Source organism: Nannobrachium achirus, assembly GCF_963921795.1.
Source record: "Nannobrachium achirus genome assembly, chromosome: 16".
NCBI lineage: Eukaryota > Metazoa > Chordata > Actinopteri > Myctophiformes > Myctophidae > Nannobrachium > Nannobrachium achirus.
Window position 1 is genome coordinate 35,918,021 of NC_137823.1, and position 19,387 is coordinate 35,937,407.

The 19,387-nt window shown below is 42.3% G+C and overlaps 1 protein-coding gene across 1 annotated transcript in view; it reads left to right on the top strand.

Annotated features, from left to right (window-relative positions):
- Positions 1-2,614: 2,614 nt before the first annotated feature.
- Positions 2,615-19,387, top strand: part of plcb1l (phospholipase C beta 1-like) — a gene marked incomplete at both ends in the record, with an annotated part of 254,020 nt that continues 237,247 nt past the window's right edge. The window contains 2 exons of the mRNA XM_080744659.1: positions 2,615-2,713; positions 15,940-16,017. Coding sequence (XP_080600785.1) covers positions 2,615-2,713; positions 15,940-16,017 — 177 coding nt within the window. The remainder of the gene's footprint in view (positions 2,714-15,939; positions 16,018-19,387) is intronic.

Genomic DNA, 19,387 nt, shown 5'->3' on the forward strand with positions numbered 1-19,387 from the left:
AGAAAACGAAATACCTAAAGGCCTGCTGTGATGCATTATTCACTCACAGAACTTTGAAGAACTTTGGACAGAAAATAAATGACAGGCCTTAAAGGCACTGGTGTGGGACATTATGGGGACATGTCATTAATGTCATTGACATGGGCTGAAACACCCTTTCTCTCTCTCAAATCAAATCAAATCAGATCAGATAAGATCAGATCAAGGATCGGAGACCCTTAGAGAAAGATGAGTAAGATGTGTATGAATAGAGAACTAGATCATACTTTCCATTTGGTGACAAGAAACTTGCTTAAATATGATCCTAACAGTGACTCCAAGTAAAATATTTTGCACAGTGCCTGCTTGGGTTTAGCAGATTGTTGGCAATGGAGTTCAATACATGTTGTAAAGGGTCATTCCCACCGTGCAAGATGAAGATAAAGATACAAAATATAGTTCTCAATTGAAGTGGATGGTATAGTGTCCACACTGGACACTACCATCCACTCCCATCCACTTCAATTGAGAAAGATATTTTTTTTATCTTTAACTTTATCTTGCCCGGAATGACCCTTTAAAGGGATATTCCACTTTCAAAAAAACTCTTGCCTTGCATGAGTCTGCCTACCAGTACCCAGGCTCAGGGCCTCTCCACATACACACCCATTGTAAATTCAAACTCCATTTTAACCATGATAGATTCATTGAAAACTTCCATTATTTTTTCTGGTGACTCATACTACCCTCCTAATACGTAAGCAGGCCGTGTTTTTTCGATAATATTTTTATTTTATTTTTAAATAATTTTATTTTGTATTAAAATGTTCTCATTTTCCCAAAGAATTATTCAAAATGTCAATTTGTGTTTTCAGATATTTAACCACTTGAACCGTCGATACTTAATAAACTTGACCTTTCACTCTGTACTTAGTCTGCTCTTTTTCCCCTCTACACCAAAGCTTTTTGCCGAAAATAGCCGATCTGACCTTGTAGATCTGCTATTTTTGGCTCTCAGAATATGGACGCTAGAAAAACACTTTTTGGAATATCCCTTTAAGCATGATTCCTTTCCCTGTTTTCCAGATAATCACCTTACACTTACAGCATTTAAGTTACAAAACCTTTTTAATTTCAAGGACCTCCATTCTGAGATGCATGATAATCTTTCTTATTGTTGGACATGATTTGGGCCAATTATGGAGTTACAATGGGTGTGTATGTGGAGAGGCCCTGAGCCTGGAGGGGCAGATAACATTTACATCAAATATCGAAATATTGAAAGAAGTAAATTAAAAACTGTTCAGGGTGTTCATAAAAGCCTGATTAGATGATAAAGTGACCAAACTTTTTTTTTTTTAAGTGGAATAGCCTATCCCTTTAAGCATGATTCCTTTCCCTGTTTTCTCCAGATAATCAGCTTACAGCATTTAAGTTACAAAACCTTTTTTATTTCAAGGACCTCCATTCTGAGATGCATAATAATCTTTCTTATTGTTGGACATGATTTGGGCCAATTATGGCAATTCATTCATTCATTCATTCATGAAGCCTATATAGATAGGGCTATGGGGATAAATAACAATGAAAGTCCATGTTGAAAATACTGACCCCGACCACCCTTGTTGTAGTTTCACAATGCAGTACCACAGTAGTAATGCATTCAACAATGCGTCTGACTGCCCCCACTTTGGCCAACCAGACCAGCCCTTTTTTCTCACCCTTTCCCACCTGTGTATCAATCCGTTTCAGGGGGGTCATCGCCGTGCTTGATAGTAGTGGTGGACATTTCTGTCAAATGAGAAGACAATAATAATATTACCAGAAACACATGAAGAGATAGCCCTGAATGACCATAGCCTACTAACAGGTCTGTAACATTGAGAGTGTACAAATGGCCAATTTGGTGTTATGGGGGACCTTGCAAATAAAACATTTGAGAACAAACCACTAGTAGGCCTACTAGTTGGACTCGCGTTGAACTCACCTAATGTGCCATACAGTGTCATAGTAAATCAGTGTCATACATATTCTGAAGAAAACCTGGAGACTGACATTCAGTAGATTTAGCCTACTTAACTTATGATGAAAATAAGAACGCTATAGGCCTAATGGTGTGCTTGCCCCGGAGACATTTGTCCGTGTACATACGGACATATTGATGACCCCTGATTTCCGTTTCCACGGGTCTCTCGATAATATTTACCTCGGCCGCTGGGGGGCGCCGGTCGCCAGCGAGGATCCATACCCCTGTCCATGCCCGCATTGAGTGAGTCAGTGTGTGTTTGTATCAAAACGTGAAGACAGCCAGCCGCTCCGTTCAGTTCAGCTCACTCCATTCAAGACCTCCACTGCCTCTGCTCTCCACTCTGGCTGCGTCGCGGAGCCCCGAGCCGCATGTCGCTTCTTTCAGCGCGTCTGGAGAGCTCCAACAACACCGAGAGAGAGAGGGCATGAGACACTGACTGGCTACACGCTTAACCGGTTAGTGTGTGTGTCTTTTTTTTAAAGAGAGAAAACAAACAGCAACAACTCATTTATTATAGACACCTTGGAAAGGGGATATACACTGACTGAGAGGAGAAGGAACAGAGGAAGACATTGACCGCCGTTCAGACTCACAGTAGATGAGCCAATGGCAGGAGCGCAGCCCGGAGTTCACGCACTGCAGCTGAAGCCCGTGTCCGTCCCGGAGAGCCTGAGCAAGGGCAACAAATTCATGAAATGGGATGATGTGAGTACAATGTTAGCATGGTGTGTGTGATGATTAACGTTATAAAAACAGACCAAGAGACCCAATATAGGCTACGGATTTGCGGCATGCTTTCTTTCTTTCTACTCCCCAGGCAGAGCCAAGCCGACACAATGCATTATTACACAACCTGCTCCTCATGCTGCTATTATAACGTTTGTCCCACGCCATGTCAGCGAGGGGGCATGCTCACAATAATTGAATTGAATTGAAAAAGAAAAAAATATAGGCTATATAATTTAAGAAAGTCAAACAAAAGAAACGAGTTCCTCCTGTTTACAAGTGTTTTTGTTTACGTGTTCTGTCTTGCGCGCAGTGTGTGCCCATGCAGTGCAGTGCCCTGCACGCTTGCGTTAATAGAGAGCAGCTCATTGAATCAAATCAAATATTTAAATGTGGGTTGTGTTTGTCTTTCCCCTTCCTTCCCTCTTCTGGGAACAGGTTCAATCAATTGGCCGTAATTAAGTAAAAACGCAACACAGGAATCCTTTAATGGCTCTGAAGCAGAGTTGAATAATAATAACGCCTGTGCCTTTATTGTGACCATCAGTCTCCACTCCTGGCAGCCTGCAGCCAGACATGACCTTGATTAAAATTGATTGCTCACTGCTGTTGGGTAGGCTTATTATTATCGGGCTATTAAGATACATATGACCACAGCTGCAAAGCACCTCTGCACACTATTAGGCTATTATTATACACTATTTTTGAATGACTGTGCACCGCCTTCCCCATCCTTGACTCATGTATTGTGAACAGTATGGGATCATTATTGTGATTCTCTGCCAATCGCTGCCTTTGTGAAAATCAAGGTGCTCTCTCTCATTTCTGTGAAACAAAGACCACTTCTGTGGCCACCTGTTCTTCACCTTGATTGAGCTGTGCTGTGCTGTTATTTGAAACACAAGCCAGGGGGGAGTAGACAGATGATGATGCAGATATACTGTAGGTCTACAATTATTTAACCACAAGTGTGATCTCTCTCTCTCTCTCTCTCTCTCTCTCTCTCTCTCTCTCTCTCTCTCTTTCTCTCATTTGGTTCCATTTGTACACTCTCAGAGTTTAATTAACACTGATTTTGCTATATAAATTGGGGTCCCAGAGATAGAAATGCCATTAAATGGGGGTCCGTAGCCTAATGCTATGGTTGAGAACCACTGGGTTAATGTAGCACACATTGTAAAGCACTTGGTAAAAGCTGCGATATCAGTGCAGACGATTTACAATATATTAGGCCTTGATGTTGAGCCATGAGGACAACCCTCGAAGCCAAGCTTTTATCATTAAATTAAATTTCATGCTGCTGAAATGGACGCTGGATTTATATAGGCTATATATAATATGTGGGACAGAACACTGTTTTTGTATTCAAGTTGTTATGAAACAACGATAATGTTCACGGTAGTGCGCAGGTGGTCTTATTTTGGTTGCCGCAGATGGCACAGAACATGGCACAGATGTGAGTGGGCATGATACCAAATGCACACAAGCATTCACACGTACACACACACACACGCACGCACGCTTATGCATACACTATACATTACTCATCTATCTTTCATGACAGTGAGAGATCGAGAGATCTTGAGTACTTAAGTAGTAATTACAACAACCAAGCAATATACTGTATGTGTGAAGGGGGGGGGGGGGTGAGGTGTGTGTTTCCCTTCCGTGTGCAGTGATCCATCAGTGTTTGTGCAGCTCTCTCGTGTGGGTGTGGGCCTATCTCTGGACCCCAACCAGACCTTTCCTGCCTGCCATGACACACACACACACACACACACACACACACACACACACACACACACACACACACACACACACACACACACACACACACACACACTGATACTTTCTCTCTGTTTTATTTCTCATACAGTCCTTCCTTCCTTCTTTCCTCTTCCTATGAATCCATGGAAAGAACTGGAGGGAGAGAGAGAGAGGGGGGGAGGGGGGGGCACACAGAATACAGAAACAGAATAACAGTCACAGAGAGATTGTGGTTGAATGACGTTGTTTTCCTACCCGTCGTCATAGTTTTCTATCTTGCTCAAATGTAAGTGTCAGACCAGTACCCATGTACACACAAGTGAAATCCTCATGTGTTAATGTAACTCTTGAGAGTGTACAAATGTAACCAAATGAACCTGTAAAGCCTGTTGGTTCTTAAAGTGCGGTCCGTGGACCCACAGGGGTTCCACAAGGGTTCCCCAGCGAAATGACTTACGGTAATATAGCATCACAATCATTTTAGCCACTTTAATTTTGCACTTTTGCAATTAAAAAATAGCAGATCTACAAGCTTGTAGATCAAACATTTAGATGAAAAAGTTTGAGAACCACTGCTGTAAGGGTCATTTGCATGGACTCAGAGTTACACATCTATAAATGAACCCTCAGGATTTACCGTGTATGTTACTGCTAGTCTGGATTGTGGATAGAAGGTGCAAAACAGATCATTGTGTTCATACAACCTCTGATTTCGATTTGATAAAGCGCGTGCGCTGATTTTGATTAGATAATTATATCCGCTTAATTGGACAAGTATAAGTTCACACGTCGGAGGAATTTGACTTAATTGGAGGAATGCTCACTCAGAATAAATTAGACATGAGTCATGAGGTTGTAAGCGTGATAGAAATGTACAAGAATGAAAATAAGACTTTAAAATAAAGGAGGGGCAGTGTAGTGTTTTCATTAACACTGTGCTCCACCACAGTGGATTCCAACAATCTCTGTGGTGTTGGGCAGTGATTTTATCACCGTGCCACCTGAGCACCTGGGGATTTTTACTTGTTTAGACTGCATACGTAACAGTCAGTTTATTTTTTTTATTATATTTCCTTATGACATCTTTTTAATAATCTTAACATAGGCCAGTCAATATTTCAAGCTTTTTTTTAATATACGCATATATATTTTTTTCTTCAGGCGCTTAATTTGCGTGTTTAAATCATCATTTGTTTGTTTCACCCTTCAGTGTTCAATTTGAACTTCTACCACATTTGTGGTCACATGTTCAGATACTGGATTCTGATTGGCTTAAAACAGTGGCAAATCAGTCAACAACCTTGAGTTGGCTCATGGACCCTGCCCACTGAAACAATTAATGATTGTAACTAAATAAACTTACAAGTTACAACTGTGTTTTCTTTCATTTATATGGTAGAAGTGGTAGAAAAGCAATTTACCATTCGAGGGTCGTGGGTTGTTCCTCGCCTCGTGCCACAACCCTGAAACAGTGGTAAATCAGCCAACAACCCACTCCCTCTCATGGTAAATGGCTTGCTTTTCTACCACTTATGAGTTTTTGCGCTCTGGACGGGTGCACAGTAATATTTGACTGTTTACACAGTTTATTGTTGGTGTGACATTTATAGCCTGTCTGCATAACCGAAGCTCTAAAGTAGTCCAGAACAAATGCAGGCAAAGAGGTTTATGGTTAAGTGATTTTCATGATTTATGAAGTTGCCTCTCCAAATTATCATTTGTTTATTTTACCCATCCATGTGAAACTTGAACTTGGGCTGACTGCCACTTTTATTTTCTACCATGTTTTTGCGGCCTGGTATGAGTGGTGGCAACGGCTGCCGTGACACTTCTCTTCAGCTGCTTCTCTGTTTGGTCTTTATATGAAATAGTATTTAAACAACACATTCTTTCCATTGTTCAAAGGTATAGTACCATGTTATGTTTAAAGTTAACATTAAAAAAAAACATTTCCCCATGGGAATGTTTTCGGTCTGTGACACCCGTGCGCACCCATGATGACTTGTCTTTGTTCTACTGGATCTGGTTCTACTCTTCTCCACTTGTCCCTCCCAAACATTTTAGTCTTTTTTTCTTTTTGTTGATGAAATCGTCAATATATTTAGTCTTCGTTTTTGTTCTGGCCCTCTTACAGATGTTGTCCAAAAATCATGCAGATCGGTACACAGTATCTCTGTAGCCGTTAAATGGAACGGGTATTTCTTACATTGATGCTCCTACATATTAGCATGCAAGCACCAGTTAAAGTTACTTTCCATCCCTCATATACTGTATGCACAGTGCACATCCCATAACCCACACACTGCACATCATTTTGGAGCTCATATCTTTGAACGGGTAAGGCCTATTATAACAAAAGAAACTAAACAAGTATACCAATTTAAAACTAGGAGAATCATTTTGGCGGTGCACAGCACTGGTGGTTCCGGTCAGTGATTCCGGCCACCTGATGACTGCAAAATGACTTAAAAATTACAAAATGTTGGGGCGTCCGGTGGCCTGGTCAAGGCGCATACCACATGGGCACCGCCACATGGGCATGGTTGCCGCGGCGTCAACGGTTTGGTTCCTGATCCGGGCGGCCTTTGCCGCATGTCACTCCCCATCTCTCTCTCTCCCCGTTTGCTGTCAGTCTACTGTTGTATACTATCAATAAAGGCATAAAAGCCAAAAGAAACGAATGTAGACTTGATCCCAGGCTAGTGCATTCATCTCACAAGTTGTTGTTTGGTCCTATACGGCGGTACAGCTTTTCGTGCCAAGGACCCACAAAATCATATGTACAGTTTTTAGCCGTGGACCCCCATCTGAACATGTTTTGTGCCAGGGACCCCTAGAAGAGGAGATTTGTGTTAAACAAAATCCGAAATTATTCAAAATGAGCAGATGTACGAGCTTGCGCTGTGAGCTTGTAGATCTTCTATTTTAAAATAGCTGACGTCAGGATTCCTTGTTCACTGGCTTTATAGTATTTTTTACCTTGCACGTCTGGTTACATTTGGTAATGTGAGTCACACACCTGATAAAAGACAATTGATATTAAATATTGATGATGATAGTTAAATAAAATATTGTAATTGCGATGCATATGTATGTGACTTTATTATGGTCAGGAGATAGTCAGCCCGAGGGTGTTTTAATATGTTCTAATGTGGCCCCCTTTGAAAACAGTTTGGACACCCCTGCTATAAGGCCTACTTTTGCCCGGGACCCGCTGAAACCCTCCTAAGGACCCCCACTTTAAGAACCAATGTTACAGAACTGTAGGAAAAGGATCCATCCCAGAGTGGTGGAAATGACGTATGTCATGGAGAAGATATAGTTACAGCAGTGAGAGGCAGTGCTGCATTTAGCATTGGCAAGTAGCCAGCCTCAGTCTGTCTGCAAATGCTGGAGAAATACTATAGCCTGATATGAACCCTTCACACACTGACTGAAGAAGACCTATATTATTTCGAAATGTAAAAAAAAAAAAAGGTTATTGCATCGGCTACGAGCTAGGCAATCTCTTTTCTTTGCAACAGTTACAAATCTCCCGTGGTCAGCAGCACCTCCTCACTTCTGGTGTGCGCTTCTGTTTAATTGCTTGATCTTTAACTATTTTAGCTAAGCTAGGCTATAATCATCTTTTCTGCTCTTTCCATCAAATCACATACCTTTGAAAATTCATAGAATAATATCCAGAGATTATTTAAATCCTCTGTGTTTTTAAAAGACCCCTTCTAGTGTCGGAAAATATCAGACAGACACGAATCTCCATTCTCCAGTGTAAAGATAGAGAGCCAGTAGATTCAGATTTCTTTATTCAGATTTCTTTATTAACCATTGTGTAATACACATAGGAATTTGCTTTGGCATACTACATTTTTGCATTCAAATCAATTTTTTCACATATAACATAAACAAAAACAAAAAACAGACAAACACCAAAACACAGACAGAACGCAACACGTAGTCACCACAGCAGCCATGGGCGGCGCTATCTTGGAGAACCTGCGCAACAATTCAGGGCGATCAAGCGACCGCCTTCCTTGAAGAGCAGATTCAGTATCACCCGAAGTCAGCACAAAGCAGAGACATTTTTACCCATAGCCTATTTTTTGGTCTAGTTCAGATGACTTGACTTCTGGCTTCACAGACCGCAGACACTGTGCTTCCTTGCCTAAATAAGGATTTGACGAACGCTCGCCGTGGCAGAGTGGACGGCGCGTCGAATGACGAACGCGCTGTGGCGCTCGTCATAGGCAGTAAAAGAGTTAACAGTGCATAACCTTGCCATGGCTCCTTCTCTTTTCAGGAATCTTACATTTGATGTTCTGAATGCCATTAATGATCTCAAAGTGTGTAGTTGCCCTGGCTTCCATGGCATAGAAAGCACATTTCTTAAACTAGCTTAACACTTTCTTCGATGATGGTGAATGCTAACCTGGTGAAATGCTAACCTGCCGACGCTGGTGAATGCTAACCTGGTGAATGTTAACCTGGTGAGAGCTACTATGCCTAAACCTAACCCAAACCCTAACTCTAACCTCAGTAAACCTAACCCTAAAACCTAACCTAACTTAGTTGAACTAATGTTGGGACGTCGAAATATCGAGATTTTACACTTATGAAATACCGTCCATCTGGAAGTGTTCATGAATCACTCCTCTGCACAAAGCGGGCAGTGCACTGGATAACTACAGACCAATTTCAATTATCTGTTTGTAACCCAGGTTTCTGTATCAATGATGTAAATGTATTGGTGTCACTGCTGTATGTGAATTCCTGTAGGTGGGGATTCCAGTCACAGCAATCAGCATTCACTGACGCAAGCTTTGCGAGTGCACAGACTTTGGGAAAGACGTGCTGTGATTGGCCAGTAGTCACCTTGAGTGGCAGTTGGGGAAAAAGCAGTCCCCACAACAAGATTTACGATGCTGTGCCTAACGGTACATAACTCGGACGGCGCTGCCGCTGAGTCGGCTCAAGCGAACTTCGCAATGCTTGGCCCGGTGACTCACTCATTTTGGCTCGTTTGGCGGGGCCTCGCGTGGCTCAAGTTCGCTTGAGACAGCGCACCTCCATCTCGGTCAAATAATATGCTTTTTATCGTCTGAAAAAATAGTCTGTGGTTGTTGGAAATAAAGTGGCAGCTGTGGGTTTCGATCCCAGGATGTGGTTTGGGAGTCTAATGATTAGTGAGGCAAGTCACTGACCAGCAGCAAGTATAAGCAGTGTCAGCCTGCAGTAGTGAGTGAGGTGAATGCTGGTTCACATCACACATGAGCTGCTGCAGAGCTCTCCATTCTGATAGTCTCCTGTTAGTACTTTTAATCGGTTCAGTATTTAGTTCACTTTAACACTCATAACATTTAGTAGTATGACGAAGCAGACTAGAGCATCAACTTACCAAAAAACATGGATATATGGATAACGTATATAAATATTTACAGCTCTTGGTGGCCAAGTCTAGAATCCTTTACAAGTGCTACAAAGCATCATTAGAGTGCAAAACTAAGATAAACGGAGGCCAAATTACTCTTTTTAGAACCCCTCAGGTGATGGTTAATGGTACACTTAGCAAGTAATAAATTATCTGAGAAACTAAGAGCGTCGGCTCGCTAATACCTCCCCGAGCCACAAGCTGCTGCCAAATTTCTTAATGTCGACCTCTAATCCTTTGTAATGATCAAAAGTCAATAAAACCCATGAGCAGTGATCCCTGCGGTATCGCTTTAAAAACACATTCATGCGTAATCTGCAACGTGATATAGCAATCCATGCTAAGCCTTCATAATGGCATAATGGGGAGAAGACGACAGCCTCCACGTGACCTCCCCCTGCAGGTAACAAGAAAATCTTGTGAAACAAATGTCGCCACCCACCCAATTATCAAGGATACACGAAAGAAGAAGAAGAAAGTGTTTGCTGTGCTTGGCCATAGGAGAGACTGCTCCCTCACATCATTATCTAGATCCATCCCTCTCTTTCTCTACTTTTTCCTCTCTCTCTCTCTCTCTCTCTCGTTCTCTCTTTCCAGATATAAGGGGCCTAGTCCATCAATCCATTTGTCATGGCCACTGGAGGAATGGTAGCCGTGGTTTTTGGGAAGTAGAATAGACTCATTATAATTGCCATCATCTACGTTATCATTATCATTTTATGAAGTTATCCAAGAGCAATTTACATCATTATGAGGGATGGAGGGCAAGGCGTTCCTCTTCCATTTGTAACATTAGCAGAGCCACAAGTTAGGGTCTGCGGCGCATCGTACACACACACACACACACACACACACACACACACACACACACACACACACACACACACACACACACACACACACACACACACACACACACACACACACACACACATCTCTGATGCAGTGCATCAGTGCAGAGATCAAGATAGAGTATCGGGAGAGAGTGATGGCTGTGTTGACCCACAATGTCCACGGTTCATAATAATAAAGAAAAGAATAGGGGTTCAGCTACAGTACACTGTTAGCTAACAGACAGTGCTGCATGCGTCCAACCATTTGTGAGCTGTGGCTGTTACTGTCCAATCAAGCCTGTACGTGCGGGTTAATCATGCCAACGTAATCTGAAGCGATTCCTCTCCCGCCTGTAATAGACTTCGCGGGTACGGCGCGTTGCCATGGCAAACGCCGCTCTATCAAAACGACCCTCTGATGCCCCGACTGTCCGTTTCCAGGCATCAAACACATCAGCCGTTTTACGCCTCTCTGCTCCCCCTTTTCATTTTCTTTCTTTTTTTTTCTCCCTTCAACTCTCTCTCTCTCTCTCTCGCTCTCATTTATATTGTGTCAGTTCTGGCCTCTCACTGGCTGGGGCTTCTTCAAGCCACAGAAATCAATAGCAGTCCATCAAAGAGCAGGTGCAGCGGGTTCCCACCACGAGCCTCTGATTGGCTCATTAAAGTACGAGATGATTCTCGAGAGCGCGGCTCAGAATCGCAGAATCTCGGCCGCTTTTGTTTGCAGAGTATCGGGTTCAAACAAGGTATCCGTGGTTGCGCCTGCAGATACTCCTCAAAAACCCTGAGACCCAAAGACCCTGAGAGACCCACGAAAACGACAAAAAGGCGGAGAGCGGTTGCACTTCCAGCAAACGTACACCACAGGGACTGTTGCTTTCTTTTCTTTGTTCTTTGTCATACCATGTACAGTACAGTCTCAGTCAGTATGACTGCCAGCAGCATGCTGGCTTGGTGGTCATAGCCGCGAATCTCCAGCAAACTAAGGCTGCGGCGATCATTGATATAGATAATTAGTATAGCGATTATTCTTTTTCTTTTTGTTATTTTTTGGGCCTTTTCTGAGCATTTATTGTATTAGTGGAGAGCGAGACAGGAAATAGAGAAAGAGCAGAGGAGTGACATGCAGCAAATGGCCTGTCAGGCAGTAGAGCCCATGTGGTATGCCTAAATCTCTCAGCTATTGGGTAGCTATTTTTCTATCAATTACGTTTTCCGCATCCCAACAGCCAACCCCAGGCCAGAACAGCACACCACTCTATGTTACATATAAGATCTTATATGTAACATATATTTATTTATTCACTCCTTGACTATACTGTAATTCCCTTTATTCTTGCCTCTCCAAAAAATCTGTTCACCGCCTGCAGCTAGTTCAAAATGTGGCTGCACGGCTTTTAACTGGCTCCAGAAAATTTGATGATATAACACCCATTTTAGCTTCCCTGAACTGGTTGCCTATTTCCTTTAGAATTGATTTAACATTTTCACTTATCACTTAACTCAGTTAGCGCCGGGCGACTTTACGAGCGACTAGTTCACTATGGCGTTTGGTGCCGAGCGACTCGGAGCGACTTTTATATAAAAGCATTGTTTAAGATTTTAATATGTGTTTATAGACGGAGCGAAATGGTTAGCTTACCTCAGCTAATGTCCACACGTAAACCGTGAAAAAAAAGGATACGATTATGACGTCACCTTTAAACCAGGGCTTCCTGTTGACAACAGGCCTCTGCTAGCGTTAGCCTCAATGCAACCATCCGACCCTCACGTAGCTTCACTAGGTCGGATTTTGATTCTGAAACTTTCTGTGTGGCATCTATATACGTCCCGATGCCCATACCAATGGTGGTTTGAGACGATCAAGCACGAATTGAACAGTATTGAGCTGAAATGGTGACCGGCGGCCCGTCCATGTTAAGTCAATGAGGACCAAGTCAGCGTCTCATCCTGTTATGTGGATTTAAACAGGCTTAACATGGGACCATGTCAGTGTATGGTGTATGGTGGTCTCTAGTGGTCATCTGGTGGTATGGTATGATGAACGTGCATTCGTTAAGGTGGTCTGGTTAAGGTGGTCTGGGGGGATACAAAATAGCTATTTCCTGGCGTTATAAGCGCACATTCATATTCATATTTTGGAAATCTGGCCCTGTATGAGTTAAGGCCTTGGACCGTCCTACATGTCGGACTTACTTGACCCTTATGTGCTATCCCATGAACTGAGATCCTCAGGCAAAGGATCTATTACATTTTATTTTTTACTTTTATTTTGTGATGTGTTGTAGCAGTTTTTGCATTGTTGATTCTTCTTTGTATTGTTGCTTCTTCTGTTAAGCACTTTGTGACTTAGTTTGTTCTTAAAAAGTGCTATACAAATAAAGACAAGTGTCCAGGGGCACCTGGTCCAAGCGCACACCACATAGGCATTGCCACATAGGCATTGATGCCTGACGGCGTCGCCGGTTCGATTCCCGATCCGGACGACCATTGCCATTACTGTCTAGTACAGCAGCAATATTGGAATTTACCAATGATACTAATGAAGGCTCTGTTCCATTCTGGTCAAACAGAGTCAGGGTGCCGATATAGTGCATGCTGGCTCACTGGAAACACTCATCATGCTACACCAGTCTTAACTCTTTCCCAGTCTCCGCTAAAATGGCTTGTCCTCAGATTAGCCGGGAATTTTTATTATTGTATTATGATCTAGAGTGCATTCATTCATTCAGGCCATCAGCACAGATACACATTCCACGTGTCTGTTTTTGTTTTGTTTTTGTCAGCTAATGTTTACTCACCAGTGAATAGTCTCGCTTCCCATTGAGATATAGTGGGCATTTGGCGGAGGCTTCTCCCCCCCGGGATGCTTCGCGTGCGCGTTTCGTGCACGTCAATGTGGACACAATCAATGATCTCCGTATGAACTGTAAATCCATGCATTTTCGTTGCGATCCGCTCCGTCAGTGTTGCTAAGCTAAAGGCTACGTCCAGACAGTAACTCATGGAGAAAAACACGCCCATCCCCCGCTCAGCGTCCCCCCCGCCTCCTCGCACGCAGATGGGGTGTGCCGATATGTTGGGTAAGCCGATCTGGTGATATAAATGGTGTGCCGATATTTTTTTTTTATCATTATCATTTATTTCGTTTTTAATCACCTAGTGCGTATATGTACGATCATGCTGCGCCAGTCTTGCGCAATAATGCGTATATGTGCGTTCAGGCTGAGAAGTTGGTGTCCAGGTACCCTCATGGTAACTTGAGGCGGTTCCAAATGGCCCCTTACGGGTGTGTAACAGGTGCATTTGGTTCCATTTGTACACGTCCTTGTTTGAGAGCCGCTGTGCGACACTAAATATAACGGAGCCTTCAGTAGTATAATTGGTAAGAATTGTGAAGGAAGTCTTTCCAATATGGCAGCTGTGCATACTGCATAGAGCCTATAGTCCAGCATGCAACTAGGGGATAAGCGATATCATCGTTTATCGTGATAAAAAACACTCACGATAATCGTATCGTGGAGATTTAATTTATCGTGATATCGTCCTCCGTCATGCACTGGGATCAATTCACCTTTTATTTGCTGAGCTGCATATCCGGTACCATTTATTGGTAAAAGGTACTTATAATATACGCACTTTTCACTCTATCAAATGTCTTTGCCAAAAAATAGCCGATCTACAAGCTCACAACGAGGCCGCGATGCGACGCGTTGTGAGCTTGTAGATCTGCAATTTGTTGGCAAATGTTCAGCCCCAGGATAATGGATTTTTATTATCGTGATAATATCGTAAGTCGTGATTTCTTTTGTCACAATAATCGTGATATATGACATTTTCATATGGTCCCATCCCTACATGCAACAGTCAACGTGTGAGACGTAGCAGTGGATCATTAGCCCCATGTGTGCACGCTGCTCCCATAGGGCGAAACCATTAGGGAGGCGGATCACGGAGACACTTTGAAGATGTCCACTCCTCACTGTGTCCAGTGGGTGTGTCTGTCCCTGTGATCTGTCGGCCATGGCTGAAGGCTGGCAGACAATGAGCTACTGTTCAGCTGAACCCTGGCCATTACGGACACCCAGGAGGGGGGAAAAAAGGAAAGCCTCGTTCTTTTTATAGAAACATCCAATAATATCTGCCGTTGCCATGTGTGCCTCAGGGTCGGAGCCTGTGTGCGTGTGTTGTGTGTGTGTGTGTGTGAGAGAAAGTAGAGAGGACATCAGCCTTGCAACTAACATAGAATTTAACACTTCACCTACACGCGTGCGCCGTGCGCGTGCACACACAAGCATGTAACTCTTTCCCATTGGTTCTCGTCACAGCTGGCAGACTAGATGGAATCACTCGCCGCAGCACTGTGATGTTATCAGTTGAGAGAAACCTGTGTGCAGTACACAGGTTGACCCGCACATGGCACTTAAACGTGGACACGCTGGGTCATGCTGGTTGCTGACAGGATAGTGTTGTTGACCACATAATAGCAATGTCCCTGGTTCAGTTCTGACATGTTACGCGTCATTCCCCCTCTCTATGCTATGCTCTGTCTCTCTCAACACTGCTGTGTCTGAATAACAGGGACACACTGGTCAATACACTGCCATACTGACTAGGGCATTCACGAATAGTGTTTTTTAGTATTCGAATTATTCGACCTCAAAGTATTTGAATAGTCGAATATTCGACAGGACTGTCCAAACTGTCAAATATTAAGTAAGCAAGAGGCGAACATTATGAAAATAGCCGATCTACATGCTCACAACGCCTCGGAACACAATATTTATCTGTGGAACAGAGTCACATTAATTGTAATACCTACAATTCCAAGTGCTTGTCAGGGTGGGGATCCCCAGTTCAAATATGTTTAATTTGGGTGTCACAGCCTAAAAAGGTTTGAGAACCCCTGGTATAGAGCATTAACAAATTCATCGAAAAAAAAAAAGAAAAGTGAATATTCGACTTCGGTGAACAACGTCAAATAGTGACTTTGATATTCGAATATTTGGTGAATGCCCTAATACTGACATGTACAGTACACACACACACACACACACACACACACACACACACACACACACACACACACACACACACACACACACACACACACACACACACACAAACATATACACAAACACCTCTGCCGTGTTCTAACAGTATTTTTCTTCCACCAGGATTCAACCACGGTGACCCCGGTGACTCTGACAGTTGACCCCAAGGGTTACTTCCTTTACTGGACTGACCAGAACAAGGTAAGACGCCGGCCTTATGCCTCATTCACATACAGAAAAGCCAAGCTAATGGTTGGCTTGGTAATTCAATGTAATCTCTATGCAAACCAGCTTTTAACATTTCCAAGCTGGAAGAAAAGCTTGGAAATGTTTAAAGATGGTTTGCATAGAGATTACATTGAATTACCAAGCCAACCATTAGCTTGGCTTCTCTCAGTGTGAGCATTAGAGCTTAACAGAAGTATACTGGATGTGGTTAAAACCATTAAAAGAACTACATACTGGAAGTGGTTTAAGCCATTAAAAGCAATACACTGGATGTGGTTATACCCATAGTGGGTTAGGCTGATGGTGGTCATGGGGTATTGATTTGCCTTCTCTGCCCCCACAGTGGTTTTGACATGACATTATAAAGACCTCTCTTCCGCTTTTACACAACTTTTACTCAGGTTATTCTCATTAACTGCACCTCTTCAAGTATCCAAATTAGGATCCACTAATGTTCTGACAACCCACTAAGTACACTGTCATTCTGTTCTTCGTGAATGGTGCATGGGTCTCGACAAGACCAGCAGTTTTCAAAGTGGGGCCCTGAGACATCCAGGAGTCCTTGAGAGAGTTCCAGTTGTTCAATTTCATTATCATTCAGTTCATTTCAGATATTACAATACAAACGTTTCGCCAGTGGGCCTTAACCTTTCTAGATATAGTATATTTAGAGCAGTCGATAGCAAGGTTACACGGAGCAAAAGAAGAAAACATTAATATGTGGTCGGACATTGCAGATAAGCTTAAGGCTATGATTCAAGAAATCACTATATAATGGTAACAGCCTAGCACAGGCATGCACTATTGTACATTCCGTGTTGGTCCGGGGAAAGGGGGTGGGTGGGTCTTCTTTTCCTTTTCTTGTTTTGCTATTGTTTGTGTTGTTTGTATGTTAATTGCATTTTTCTTTTGATTATGGAAAATAAAAATAATTGATAACAAAAAAAAAAGATATTACAATACAGTATCCTATATAGTATAATATCCCCTGACCTGTGTGTTCCCCAGAATAGCAATGGGTGGACGGGGTGTATATTCAAATTTGTTTTCAAATAGATTCCTGGCCGACCGTTTGCCTGAGGTAAAATGGCTTCCCGAAATGACCTTTTTAATAGTCTTTTTTAATGTCGTTGTAATGGTGTTGCAGTGCATGAAACTCACAGACCTTAAAGTTTAGCTGAAATGGCATTTCGCTAGTCTGATTTCCATATCTTGAGGCACTGTATTTCCAAGTGAAACCGCATAGGAAGGTGGTACACAAGGTTATAAATTGATAGACAGACAGACAGACTATTGATCCCACGAGGATAATTTATTTGCGATGGCAGTTACAGCAGACAACAAGAACAGATAATGAGAACACAGCAGGAAAGAAAGATACAGACGCATCAGTGCAAGAGTCACGTTTGTCATTAGCAGTGGTGGAAAAAGTAAAAGTATCAATACTGCAATATAGAAATACTCCGTTACAAGTACAAGTCCAGAATTCAAAATGTACTTGAGTAAAAGTATAAAAGCTTTGGCATCAAAATGTACTTAAAGTTATACTATGTAACTTTTTTTATAAAACAAATCTTAAAATTGTCCTAACTGTTAAATCGCTAAAGTTTTAGAACCCCCACTCTGTTATTTTCAGCTTCTGAAGCCTTCTCTTTATATGTTTTCTATGAGTTGTGAGGGGGGGAGAATTTCCCGGCAAAATGATGTCATCTCCCACATGATACACTACCGGCCAATCACAGCGCCGATCATACACCACCGGCCAATCACAGCGAGTCTTGCTGTCTCTTCAGAAAATAGCTTCCCTTAGCAACTGTGTTTACATTGGTGAAGGAATATTGCATGCTACTCCCTCAATCCTGGTCTAAAAATGACGGGAGACGGCTCTATGGATTCGTATCGGCGAGGCGGAGGCGGTCGCGGGGGTCGCGGTGGTCCGCGGACCCCCGTTCCGGTGGTCCGCGGCGAAAAACGGCCGAAAAAAGCAATACCGCTACTGACCACTAGTTGAGCAGCTTCCACAGTACAGCTTTAAAGTACCAAAAGTAAAAGTACAAAAATGTTTGAAAATATCAGATCTACAAGCTTGATGCGACATGTTGGGAGCTTGTAGATCGGCTATTTTCAAATAGCCTTAAGTGTAAGGGCTAAAGTGGTTGATGTTTGTTTTATAATATTGTAATTTATATTAGCAAAGCAACTAGTAACTAAAGTTTTCAAATAAATGTAGTGGAGTAAAAGTACAATATTTGGATCAGAGATGTAGTGGAGTAGAAGTAAAAGTTTTGGAAATTGGAAATACTCAAGTAAAGTACAAATACCACAAAATTGTACTTAAGTACAGTACTTAAGTAAATATACTTACTGTAGTTACTTTACACCACTGGTCATTAGTCCACAGGTGACAAGAGTCACGTTGGTCATTCGACCAATGACAGCGCGAGATGTATCGAGCATTACCGTCATTGTACAGCTTTGTGGCATGGTTAGTAATATTCAAATGCATGAAGAGTCACAGAGTGGAATTCTTTTTGGTTTGGCTTTTGTTACACATATGTAATCGTGTGATAGTCATCACAGTTTTTATAGCATTTTCTGTTGAAATGGGAAACTAATATTGGCTCTGTTTGCTTGTTAGTGTCATCTTTATTTAAATGAGGTTTGGTCAGGCAAATTGTTGGCATATTAATATCTTGGAGTGAAAAAAGCCCGAAAATGATTGCGTCTTGGGCCAGCTCTGATCTGGTCTAAAGTCCCTTAGCACAGTATTTACCCGCTATTTAAAGAGTGCATTAGATAGTAGACTAACCATACCACCTAACGTACTGTATACAGTGTGTTCGCAACGAATGCCGTGCACAATCAAAATCCATCCGAATTCATTATATCAATAATAATAATAATAATAATAAACTTTATTTATATAGCGCTTTTTAAGAACAAAGTCACAAAGTGCTTGACAGAAGAATCGACAATACAAAGAAGAATCAACAATGCAAAAACAGCAACAACAATGAAATGGAATAGATAAAAAAACATAATAGCATACATTAAAATCAAGAGTGCTAATGGTTGAAGGCAGCTCTATAGAGGTGAGTTTTCTGAAGGGATTTAAAACGGGGCAAAGAGTCAGCAAGCCTTATATCTTCGGGCAAGGCATTCCAAAATGTTGGGGCCTTGGGGCTCTAACAGCAAAGGCACGTTTACCTCTTGTTTTATAGTTACAAGCTGGAATGTTCAGCAGTCCTTTGCCTGAGGATCTAAGTTCACGCGATGGCACATAAGGGTCAAGTATGTCCGAAATGTAGGACCGTCCAAGGCCATATATGGCCTTGTAGGTAAT